We start from the raw sequence: 10,991 nt of genomic DNA, 5'->3' as shown, positions 1-10,991 counted from the left end.
CGGTGTTAGGAGGGGGCGTGGTTATTGCTCTTCCGACGCCATCTTGGGAGTGGCGGCGCCATCTTGGGAGTGGCGGCGCCATCTTGGGTGAGGCACACCACCCTCCGCGTGACGTCGGCCGTGTGGGCGTGGTCATAAGCGAAGGGGGCGTGGCTAACGCTGCCCTGGCGCGCCGGAAGTGACGCAGGCAGCGAGCCGGGAGGGCGGGCGAGCGGCGTGGGGGCGGCCATGACGCGTTCCCGTGCGTCCCGGGGGGGTTTTGGGGGGGCCGGGGGGGCTCCGGGGGGGCGCCCCCCGTAACGCTGCCGCTCTCCGCAGGGCGACAAGTGGAGGCCGCCCGCAAGAAGCGGCTCCAGGTGAGGCCGGAGGCGGGGAGGCCCCGGCACCCCCCAGGATTGTGTTCGGGCCCCCCACAACTGGGCCTGGAACCCCACAACCTGGGCCTGGGATCCCCCAAAACTGGGCTTTTCCCCCCAAAAATGGGCTCCCCCCCCAGGGCAAAGCCGCGAAGGCAGCAGGGAAGAAGGACCCCGGGGTGCCGCAGCTCGGCCGCTTCGCCGCTCACGTCCAGCAGCAGAATGAGAAAAAACAGAAAAGGGTAAGAACAAAAAACCCTAAAAGGAGTTTTAGGGGTGAACCCTCCCCCCTAAAAAAAAACAAACCATGGGGGCGTCCCCGCAGGCGGCCGAGGCGCGGCGGCGGCAGGAGGAGGCGCGGGGCGCGGAGCTGGGCCGGCGGCGCAGCCTGGCGGGGCTGCAGCAAGACGCCCTGCGGCGGCAGCGCGACTTCGAGCGCAAGGTAGGGTGGTTTTGGGGGGGGGGGCACCCCCATATCACACCCCCATATCACACCCCTCCCCTCACCTCAAAACCCGGGCCGCCCCCCAGGAGGTGGCGGCAGCCCAGCCGGACGCTCAGGGCGAAGCCTCGCTGCGGCAGTACGGGCGGGAGCTGCGCAAGGTGAGCGTTAATTTGGGGCGTTTTGGGGTTTTTTTTTTTGGGGGGGGGGGGGGGGGGGGGGGGTCTCCCCTCTGCTGAGCCCCCCGAGCCTTTGGCAGGTCCTGGCAGCCTCTGACGTGGTGCTGGAGGTGCTGGACGCCCGAGACCCCCAGGGCTGCCGCAGTCCCCAGCTGGAGGCCGCCGTGCGCAGCGCCGGCGCCCGCCAGCGCCTGGTGCTCGTCCTCAATAAAATTGGTAAGGGGGGGGGGGGGGGGGACTTGGGAGGGGGCTGGGGGGGCGCACGCAGCCCCCCCGGGTGACGCTTTTTCCCCCCGCAGACCTGGTGCCGCGCGACGTGGTGGCGGCGTGGCTGAAGTACCTGCGCGCCGAGTTCCCCACCGTGGCTTTCAAGGCGTGCACGCAGCAGCAGAGCCGCAACCTGGTGGGGGGCCCCGGGGATAAAATGGGGGGGGGGGGAAGGGGGGGATTTTGGGGTGTCCCCTCGTCACCCCGCCGTGTCCCCATGCAGAAGCAGAGCCGGCTGCCGGTGACCGCGGCCCCCGAGGAGGTGCTGGCCGGGGGGGGCAGTGTGGGGGCCGACTGCCTGCTGCGGGTGCTGGCCAACTACAGCCGCTCGCGGGAGGTGAAGACGGCCATCACCGTGGGGGTCGTGGGTGAGCGGGGCTCGGGGGGGGGGGGGGCGGGCGGGGTGACGGGGTCCCCCCCGTTCTATTTCCCCGCCCCAATCCCCAATTTCCCCCTTTTTCACCCCAATTTCCCCCTTTTTCCCCCCGATTTCCCCCCTAGGCTACCCCAACGTGGGGAAGAGCAGCCTCATCAACAGCCTGAAGCGGAGCCGGGTGTGCGGGGTGGGGGCCACGCCGGGGGTCACCAGGTAAACCCCGCCCTTGTGGGCGTGGCCTGCGCGTTGGCCCCGCCCCTTGTGGGCGTGGCCTATGCATCGGCTCCGCCCCCTCCCCCAGGTGCCTGCAGGCGGTGCAGCTGGACCGCCACATCCAGCTGCTCGACTGCCCCGGCGTCGTCATGGCAACGGGCGCCCCCCCCGCCGCCGCCCCCCTGAGGGGGGCCCTGGCCCCCCAGCGCCTCAAGGACCCCCTGGGCCCCGCCGCCGCCATCCTGCGCCGCTGCCCCCCCCAGCAGGTGGGCGCCGGGGGGGTTGGGGGGCTCGGCCCCGATGCTGTGGGGGTTGGGGGTGTCCTGGGGGGGGGCTCAGACCCGTTACAGGGGGGTTTGGGGGGGTTCAGCCCCGTTACAGGGGGGTTTGGGGGGGTTCAGCCCCGTTACTGGGGGGTTTGAGGGGGTTCAGCCCCGTTACAGGTGGGTTTGGGGGGGGTTTAGCCCCATTACTGGGGGGTTTGGGGGGGTTCAGCCCCGTTACAGGGGGGTTGGGGGGGGTTCAGGCCCCTTTTTTGGGGTGTCAGGGGTGGTCAGCCCTATTACTGGCAGATTTGGGGGGGTTCAGCCCCATTGCTGTGGGGTTTGGGGGGGTTCAGCCCCATTATTGTGGGGTTTGGGGGGGTCAGCACCATTATTGTGGGGTTTGGGGGGGTTCAGCCCCATTCCTGTGGGGTTTGGGGGGCTTCGGCCCCATTGCTGTGAGGTTTGGGGGGGTTCGGCCCCATTCCTATGGGGTTTGGGGGGGTTCAGCCCCGTTACTGTGGGGTTTGGGGGGGTTCAGCCCCATTGCTGTGGGGTTTGGGGGTGTTGCGGGGGCTCAGCCCTATTGTTATGGGGTTTGGGGCTGTCTGGGGGGGGCTCAGCCCCATCGTTTTGGGGTGTCGAGGGAGGACTCAGCCCCATTTTTATGGGGCTTGGGCTGTCTGGGGGGGGCTCAGCCTCATTTTTATGGGGTTTAGGGCTTTCGGGGGGGGCTCAGCCCCATATGTACAGGATTTGGAGCTGTCGGGGGGGGCTCAGCCCCATTTTTCCGGGGGTTTGGGGTGCGTGGTGCCCCCCCCTTTACCCCAAACCCTAATCTCATGACCCCGCGTGTCCCCCCCCCCCTAGCTGAGTGAGCTGTACGGGGTCCCCCCCTGCGCCGACCCCCGGCAGTTCCTCTCCCACCTGGCCCGGCGCCAGGGCCGCCTGCGGCCGGGGGGGCTCCCGGACCCCCACGCCGCCGCCGTGGCCCTGCTGCGCGACTGGACCAGGTGGGTTTAGGGGCTGGGGGGGGCGGGTGGGGGGCAGCGCCCCCTTTCCCCGTACCCTAAAAACCTTCAAACGTCCCCCCACCCCTCTCAAAAAATAACCCGGCAGCGGGAAAATCTCCTACTACACGCGCCCCCCCGAGCGCGACGAGGCGGGGGCGCAGCTGGAGGCACAAATCCTGCCCGCGCTGGGGCCCGAGCTCGACCTGGAGGCGCTGGAGCGGGGCGACGCCGAGGCGCTGGCGGGTGAGTTTCGGGGTGTCCCCCCCCAAAAAAAAAAAACACCTTTATCCCCCCCCTTACGGGGCTCACCTGGTCCCCCCGCAGCCGTCCCGATGGCGGTGGAGGGCATCGAGGTGTCGCCGGGCGGCCCCCAGGAGGAGGAGGAGGAGGAGGAAGATCAGGATGAGGCCATGGAGCGGGGCGACGCCGCGGAGGCGGACGGCGATGGTCTGGAGGTGCGGGAAGGGGTTTGGGGGGGCCTGAGAAGGGTTTGGGGGGGCCGGTGAGGGATTCTGGGGGTGCTTGAGGGGTTTTGGGGGGCCTGTGAAGGAGTTTTGGGGGTGGTGAAGGATTTTTGGGGGGCCCATGAAGGATTTGGGGGCACCCGTGAGGGGTTTTGGGGAGCCTGTGAAGGATTTTGGGGGGTCTATGAAGGATTTTGGGGGGGCTGTGAAGGATTTTGGGGGCATGAGAAGGATTTTGGGGGGCCCGTGAAGGATTTTGGGGGGCATGAGAAGGGTTTAGGGGGCGCCTGTGAAGGATTTTGGGGGTGCTTGAGGGGTTTTGGAGGGCCTGTGAAGGAGTTTGGGGGCCCAAGAAGAACTTGTAAGGGCCCACGAAGGACTTTTTGGGGCGCACAAATGATCTCGGGGGGTACGTGAAGAATTTTGGGGGCCGCTGAAAGATTTTGGGGTCCCTAGAAGAAGTTTCTGGGGGCACGGAGGTGATTTTGGGGGGCCCGTGAAGGATTTTTGGGAACACATAAAAGATTTTGGGGACCAGTGGAAGATTTTTGGAGCTTGTGAAAGATTTTGGGGGGGACGTGAAGGATTTTTGGGGCCCTTGAAGGATTTGGGGGGGTACGTAAAAGATTTTTGGGGCTGTGTGGAGGATTTTTGGGGGCCTGTGGAGGATTTTGGGGGCGCGGAGGAGGTTTTGACGGGGTTCCCCGGCAGTTCGGCGCGCTGACGGTGGAGCTGAAGCCCCGGGCGAGGCCTGGGGGGGGCGGGGAGGAGGCGGCCCCCCCCCGCGCCCCCCGTTTGGAAGAAGTGGCCGCGCTGCCCCCCCTGCTGCAGGGCCAGGGGCTGGCGGCCGCGGGCAAGCGGAGGAAAAAGCAGCAAAAAAGAGCAGGTGAGCCCCAAACCCCCCTTTTTCCCCCGAACCTCCCCCCTTTTCCCCCCCCCCCAGACGCCCCCATCGGAACCATTTTGTGTCCCCCCCCCCAGAAAAAATCGCCACCAAGCTCTCGGAGACGCTGACGGCGGCCATGCAGCTCTGAGCACGGAGATTTATTATTTTTTTGGGGCATAAAAACGGCTAAAAACCAGTTTGGGGAATAAAAACGGCGGCGGAACTGGGGCGTCGAGGTGTTGGGGGGGGGTCCCATGGCTTTAGAAGGGTCTGGGGGGGGCTGCAGAGAGGTCCCCAATTTTTTTTGGGGGGTGGGGGGGGTGGTTAGGGGGTTCACCTTATGTCGGCACCCCAAAAATGGGGAAATCCCCCCAAAAATGGGGAAATCCCCCCAAAAATGGGGAAATCCCCCCAAAAATGGGGCCGCCCGCTGCAGATTTCGGGGCGGTGACGCTGGTGCCTTTGGGGGGGGCCCTCCCTAGTTTGTTTGTTTGTTTGTTTGTTTGTTTGTTTGTTTGTTTGTTTGTTTGTTTGTTTGTTTTTTATGCCCCCCTTCAGCCCAGCACCGAAGGGGGGGCCAGGAAAGCCCCGTAGGGCCCCCCCAGCAGCGCCAGCACCTCGGGGCGCGGCACCAGCCAGCAGCTGGGGTGCGGGGCCCCCCCCGGCCCCCCCGGCCCCCTTTTGGCCACCAGCGTGGCCGTCACCCCCACCTCGCCCCGCTGCAGCCGCGCCGTCCCCGGCGTCCCCGAAGCAGCCAGCCGGACGCCCCGCAGCCGCCCTGGGGGAGAGGGGACGCGCGTGTCACCCCCCCCCCCCGACACCCCCAAAAAGGCGGCGAAGGCGCTTCTTTTTTTGGGGGGGGGGGCAGCGCTTACCTAGGAGCCCCCCAGTTTTTGGGGACAGGCCGGCGCCGTCGCGGACGTAGAAGCCGAGGTGGTCGCGCTGCAGGGCGCCGGGGCGGCCGTAGCGGTGGCGCAGCACCCCGAATCTCAAGCGGGGGCCCAGCAGGAGGTGGAGGCGGCCCCCCCGGCCCACCTGCAGCGTCAGGGGGGGGCGGCGGAGCCTGGCAGGGCTGGAGAAGGGCAGGGAGACCGGGGGGGCCCCCCCCCCGGTGACGCGGATCCCCCGCGGGGTGACGGAGACGGCGGCGGCGCCCGCCGAGAGGGTGAGGGCGTCGAGGAAGGTGCGGGGTCGGGACGGGGCGCGGGGCCACGGCGGGGCGCCCACCAGGTGCCCGTGGACCCTCAGCCCTATAATGGGGGGGGAAATGGGGTGCCCCCCCACGTTATTGGGGGTGGGGGGGGCTCCCCACAGGTTTTGGGGGGTCCCACGCGGGGCCTCACCGAGGCGCCGGTCGGTGAGCAGCTGCAGGACGTCGCCCGGGCGGCCGTCGAGGGTGAAGCAGAGGGGCTGCGGCGCCCCCCGCACGCTGGCCACGAAGTGGGGGTCCCCATCCACTGGGGGGGGGGAAGGGGTCGGGGGGGGGGGGGCTGAGTGCCCCCCAAATCCCCTCCGGCGCCCCCCCAGCCCGCCCCGTGCCCCCCGATCCCGTCCGTGCCCCCCTACCTGAGGCGGAGAAGGTGAAGAAGGTGGGGCTGGAGGAGGCTGGAGAAAAAGGGGGGGGGCGTGGGGGGGTTACAGAACACCCCTGGGCTGTGCCCCCCCCTTATTCTGGGGGTTTTAGGGTGCCTGGCCCCCCCCGCATTACAGTTGGCCCCCCCTCACATCCCTTTGCTCGCCCCTGTCAACCTCATCTGTGAGGTGTGGAAGAGAAGAGGGGGGGGGGCATGGTGTGCTGCCCCCCCCCCCAAATTTAGGGGGTGCAGGGGGGGGGCTTTTACCTGCGGTGTTTTCGTCATCGGGGAGCCCTGCGAGGGGGCAAAGAGGCGGAGATGAGGCGGGGGGGGGGTTCAGTGGGTTAAATCCCCCAAAAAAAGGGGTGGCGGGGGGGTCCCCACTCCAAGGCGGGGGGGCACGGTTCACCTTTGGGGGTGAGGACGGCGTAGACGGGGGGGGGGTCGAGGGACTCCACGAATTCCTGGCCCCCCGCCCCGGGAGCCAGCAGCTCGGCCTCGGCCGGCTGCAGCAGCAGCACGGCGTCCCCGGGGCCGCGGGGGGGGCTGCCCGTCCCCCCCGGCACGGGGGGCACCCACAGCCGGGGGGGCCACGGCGGCGCGGTGCTGCCGGGCCCCGCGACGTCCCCGAGCTGTCCCGTGGCGGCGGCGGTGGCCGGACCCTTCGGCGGCCCTGCCGTCGCCTCGGTGGCGGCCGCGGGGCCGTTGGGTGCCGCGGCGGTGACGCCGAGCCCCGTGGCGGTGACGCCGAGCCCCGCGGTGACAGGCGGGGGGGGCGTCGGGCCCCCGTCCCCCGGCGTCACCACCACCAGCGAGGTGAGGGGGGTGACGAAGCGGTGGAGGAGGGCCAGCTCGGTGGCCTCGGCGTCGAGCTTTTGGCGGGCGGCGGTGCCGTTGGCGCCCAGGCGCGCCCGCAGCAGCTCCCGGATGGTGACGTAGGCCCAAAGGCGCCGCGCGAAGGCGCCGAGGAGCTCGGCGGGGCGCTGGGGGCAGCCGGGGGGCACCTCGGCGGCGGCGGCGGCGGGCACCTCGGCGGCGGCGCGGAGCTCGCCCTCGCCGCCCTGCCCGGCCACGTGGACGCGGAGCCGCTCGGCGCCCGGCTCCAGCCGCCCGGCCAGCACCAGCTCGGAGCCCTGGAAATAAGCGGGGAAGAGGCCGGGGGCGACGCGGCGGGCGGCCGCGCCGGGGTAGGCGAGCTCCACGCGGCGCAGGAGCGGGCTCTCGATCTCCCGGAAGAGGCCGGCGAGCTGGAGGGCGACGCCGGCCTCCTCGGGGACCCGGCGCGCCGTCCCGCCGCTGGCCGCGGCCAAGCGGCGCAGCAGGGCCAGGTCGGCGTCCGCCCCGAAAGCCAAGCCGAAAAGGAGGGCGGCCGAAGGGGCCAGGGCGCGGCGGGCGTTGGAAAGGATGCGGGCGGCGTCCGTCACCCCCGCCGTGGGCTCCCCGTCCGTCAGGAGGAGCAGCAGCGGCACGCGGGGCTCCTGGGCGCCGCGGCGGAGGAGGGCGGCCGCCGCCAGCAGCGCGCGGTCGATGTCGGTCCCTGCGGGGTCAGGGGACGGTAGCGGGAGGAGCGCGGGGACGCGGGGACGCGGTTGTGGCAGTACTCACAGCCGTCAGCCTCCAGGGACTCGACGTAGCGGGCGGCGCTGCGGACGTGGGGCGCGGTGGCCGGGACGGGGCCGTCCTCCCGCCACACCCGGGCGGCCTCGGCGAAGGCGACGATGTTGAAGCGGTCGTGGGGGCGCAGGGCGCGCAGGACGGATTGCATGGCCGCCTTGGTCTGCGGGCGCGGGAGGTGTGGAAGAGGGGGAACGGCGAGAATCGGGGTCCGCGGGGTGCCCCCCCGCCCCGCTACCTGCTTGATTTTGGTGCCGGACATGGAGCCGCTGACGTCGATGAGGAAGATGATGTCTTTTGGGATGGGCGGCAGCCCGCTGGGTGCGAAGAAATGGACGAAGTACCCGTCGTGTAGCTAGGGGATTAAACGAGGTGGTTTAGGGACGGGCTCACGCTCACCCTGCCCTCACCCCATCCCTCCCCGCCGCACCTCCACGTCCCCCACGACGTCGCGCCGGGCCACGTCGTACTCCACCGCGAAGTCACCGGCGAGGCCGGCCGCGGAGAAAGCCGCCTGCTCCTGCGGGGTGGGGGCGAAGGCGACGCGGGCGCAGTGGGTGCCCTTCTCCACCCTGGCGGCCGGCGGCGCCTGCCCTGCGGCAGAGGCGGTGGCGTTAGGGTGCCGTCACCGCGGCGGAGGGGGCCGTCACCGTCCCGGACGTACCTCGCCGTGCATCCGCGGGCTGGAAGGGCAGCACGCGGAGGTCGCCGATGCCAGCCCGCTCGGTGATGCTCAGCTCCACGCGGAGCTCGGCCACGACCTGGCGGGGACGGACGGCGACGGCGTAGCGGTACGTGCCCAGGCGGCGCTGCAGCAGCTCCTCGTAGCGCAGTTCGAAGGACACGTGCCCGTTTGCTGCCACCGCGGCCGTCACGCGGAAGCGCTGGGCCTCCTGCTCCCTGCAGGGCGGGAGGGGAGCGTCACGGTTCCCCCTCGTGCACCCCGATGTCCGCCCTCCCCAGCGCTCACTTGGTGCCGACGTGCGCGGCCGTCTTGCCCTGCTTGCGGGCTGCTTCGTACAGCTCCTTAGCCCGGTGCTTCTCCATCACCTCAGCTGTGTAGACCTTGCCATCGACCGTGCTGGCGGGGGAAAAATGATTAAAATGGCAGACGGTTGGCTCTTTTTCCACAAAAGTTGCCCCCTTTCTCCGTGACCAAAGCCATGGCACTGCCCAGCAAGGGGCTGCGGCCGTGGCGGTGGCCATGCTGATAACGTGTCCCTTCCTCCTCCTCCTCCTCACAGGGTGAAGTTGGTGATGAAGGCAGCAGGCGACAGATCGAGGTCGAAGGCGGCCTGGCGCGGCGCGGGGTGCGGGTTGCGCATGGCGCAGCACACCCGGGTGGAGGCGTAGCGGGAGATGATGGCGGAGCTCACGGTGAAGCTGGTCATCGGCAGCTGCGAGAGGGGGGGGGCGTAACGGTGGCAAAATATTCCCCCCACGGCTCAGATTGTGCCCCCCAAATTAATTAATAGCTCTGTGCTCACCTCCTGGCCGAGGGAAAGATTCATCGCAGGCAGGGCAAGCAGGCAGGGCAGCGCCAAGTACCTGGCCAGGACGCGTCCCAGCTCATCCATGTTGCCTTCTCTGCTGCCTTTGCTCCTCAGCCTTCCCCGGAGCAGCTTTTCCTCCTCTTTTTCTCTTTTAGGGACTACTTTTTTCCACTTTCCTTCTTCCTCCACACCTACAAATGCAGCATTCACTTGAGACAAGCCGGGCTTGTCCACAGGCTGGGGGCTGGAGATACGCCAGTCCCTGCAAGACGAAATAAAAACAAAACGCCCAGAAGAACCTGTGTCTTTCAGGCCGGCTATTTTCTTATTTATTTTTCCCTCATGCTGCTGCTTTTTTTTTTTCTTTTTTCTTTTTTTTTTCCATGAGCTTAGTGGGTCGGTCACTGGGGAAACTCAGGGCAAGCGTGAGGCAAAAGAGGCTGTTATTAGGCACCATGGTGGAGCAGGGATATTTATAAGGGCTGAGGGGTGGGAAGTGGGTACAAAAAAAGAGGCTGGAAAGGGGAATTTTATCTATTAATAGTCATGATTCCAGTGGGTCCTTGACTGGGAACCAACATGGCGCCCTGACTGGGACACAAAATGGCGCCTTGCTGACGGGGTACTAAGGTAGCACCCAACTCCTGTAAGAGAGTTTTGTGTGTGTGTGTGTTTTTGCAAAAAAATGTTACATTTGTTTACAAAGAAAGAATAGAATAGGTGCACTCCTGCTTGGAAATAAATATATATCCTTCACCAGAGAACCTGCCTGGAGGAAATTATCGTGGATATTTCTCACACTCCTAAGCGGGTTTTGCTCCAGATATCGCCGCCATCAACCTCTCCTCATCATCAACACCTCAAAATGGCGAAGGGACAATCCTGCCCTCACCTCCAGACTCCCTCAGCTAAACACAAAAAGCAATAAAACTTTCCAAGACTCGTTTTGGAGAATTATAAAGCAGGTATTCTTTATAAACAGCCCTGTGTATGTGTGGGGGGGTAATTCCACCAAACATGTACACCTAAGCAAGACAATGAGTACTTATTTATGGTTCGGTGATATGCATATTCAGGTAATTTTGCAAGAAAGGGCAGGATTTACGTTAATGGTTTATCAGAATTAATTATCATAGTGCCCCTCCTACTTTCGCATGAGCAATGCCCTCCTGGTGGTCACACTTCGGGGTCTTTCTGATGAAGGCTCTTCTTCACCTTGTACTTTTCTCCTTTCCATTTTGTGCATGCTCTGTCATCATTTACCACTTCAGCAGTTTTGCTTTTCTTTTTCAAAATCAGCTAATTTAATTAAGTTCTACTTTGGATACCACGTTCCTTCTTCAGCCTTAATTTTGTGGCTAGAGCTGTCTTATAGCACATATTTTTTATATATATATATATATAGCTTATATATGTTGGCAATATGGTGACATATATACTACATTAGCATATTTTGAGTTTAACCTTTATGATTCTATGATGATAATTGTTTGTTGGTGCCTCAGCCACCATTATGGTGCCTTCCCCTCAGCCTGAGGTAAGGGGCTTGGCAGAGATCAGGCGCTTTAATACCTTTATAAAGGAGGGGATGGGGGTAAAGTCAGCCACTTTGGGCCTTTTTTGTGCTTTTTTGTGTGTGTTTTTTTTTGTGTTTTATTTTCACACTTGAAGGGACACGGGGGAGAAGGAGCGACCGTTGGCCGCCATTTTCTCCCCCCCTGAGGTAAAAGGCGCTTCCCGCCCTTTTTCCAAACCCGAGGGGAGGGGGGCGCGAGGCCGCGCTGCCGGCACGCGGCGGGCGGAGGGAGGGGGTGGGCGTGGCCTGCGCCTCTCGCCCAATCGCAGCCGGAG

General features: G+C 65.7%; 2 protein-coding genes across 5 annotated transcripts; one reads left to right on the top strand and one right to left on the bottom strand.

The window, feature by feature from the left end:
- The first annotated feature begins 127 nt into the window (after positions 1-127).
- Positions 128-4,682, top strand: GNL3L (G protein nucleolar 3 like). Its single transcript, XM_080609373.1, has 15 exons — positions 128-241; positions 319-356; positions 497-598; positions 682-798; positions 888-959; positions 1,058-1,193; positions 1,277-1,380; positions 1,468-1,612; positions 1,746-1,833; positions 1,922-2,099; positions 2,967-3,109; positions 3,216-3,352; positions 3,434-3,564; positions 4,285-4,459; positions 4,555-4,682. Exons 1-15 carry the CDS (start codon positions 229-231, stop codon positions 4,605-4,607), a joined length of 1,632 nt encoding a protein of 543 aa, XP_080465499.1. The 5' UTR covers positions 128-228; the 3' UTR covers positions 4,608-4,682.
- Positions 4,645-10,780, bottom strand: ITIH6 (inter-alpha-trypsin inhibitor heavy chain family member 6). 4 transcript variants are annotated; one of them, XM_080609370.1, is made up of 12 exons: positions 9,135-10,780; positions 8,890-9,044; positions 8,618-8,728; positions 8,312-8,547; positions 8,078-8,241; positions 7,886-8,002; positions 7,639-7,810; positions 6,443-7,570; positions 6,301-6,327; positions 5,803-6,064; positions 5,335-5,709; positions 4,645-5,237 (listed from the first exon to the last, which is right to left on the bottom strand). In XM_080609370.1, the coding sequence occupies exons 1-12, from the start codon at positions 9,222-9,224 to the stop codon at positions 4,793-4,795; spliced, it is 3,282 nt and encodes a 1,093-aa protein (XP_080465496.1). In that variant the 5' UTR covers positions 9,225-10,780; the 3' UTR covers positions 4,645-4,792. The 4 variants fall into 4 exon arrangements, with proteins under 4 accessions (XP_080465496.1, XP_080465495.1, XP_080465498.1 ...); XM_080609372.1 differs by having other exon boundaries at positions 4,970-5,237; positions 5,803-5,916; positions 6,026-6,064; positions 7,639-8,002; XM_080609369.1 differs by having other exon boundaries at positions 7,639-8,002.
- Positions 10,781-10,991: the final 211 nt, after the last annotated feature.

The sequence above is a fragment of the Anser brachyrhynchus genome, assembly GCF_964034855.1.
Source record: "Anser brachyrhynchus genome assembly, contig: SCAFFOLD_465, whole genome shotgun sequence".
Taxonomy (NCBI): domain Eukaryota; kingdom Metazoa; phylum Chordata; class Aves; order Anseriformes; family Anatidae; genus Anser; species Anser brachyrhynchus.
This window is presented reverse-complemented; position numbering and strand designations above follow the sequence as displayed.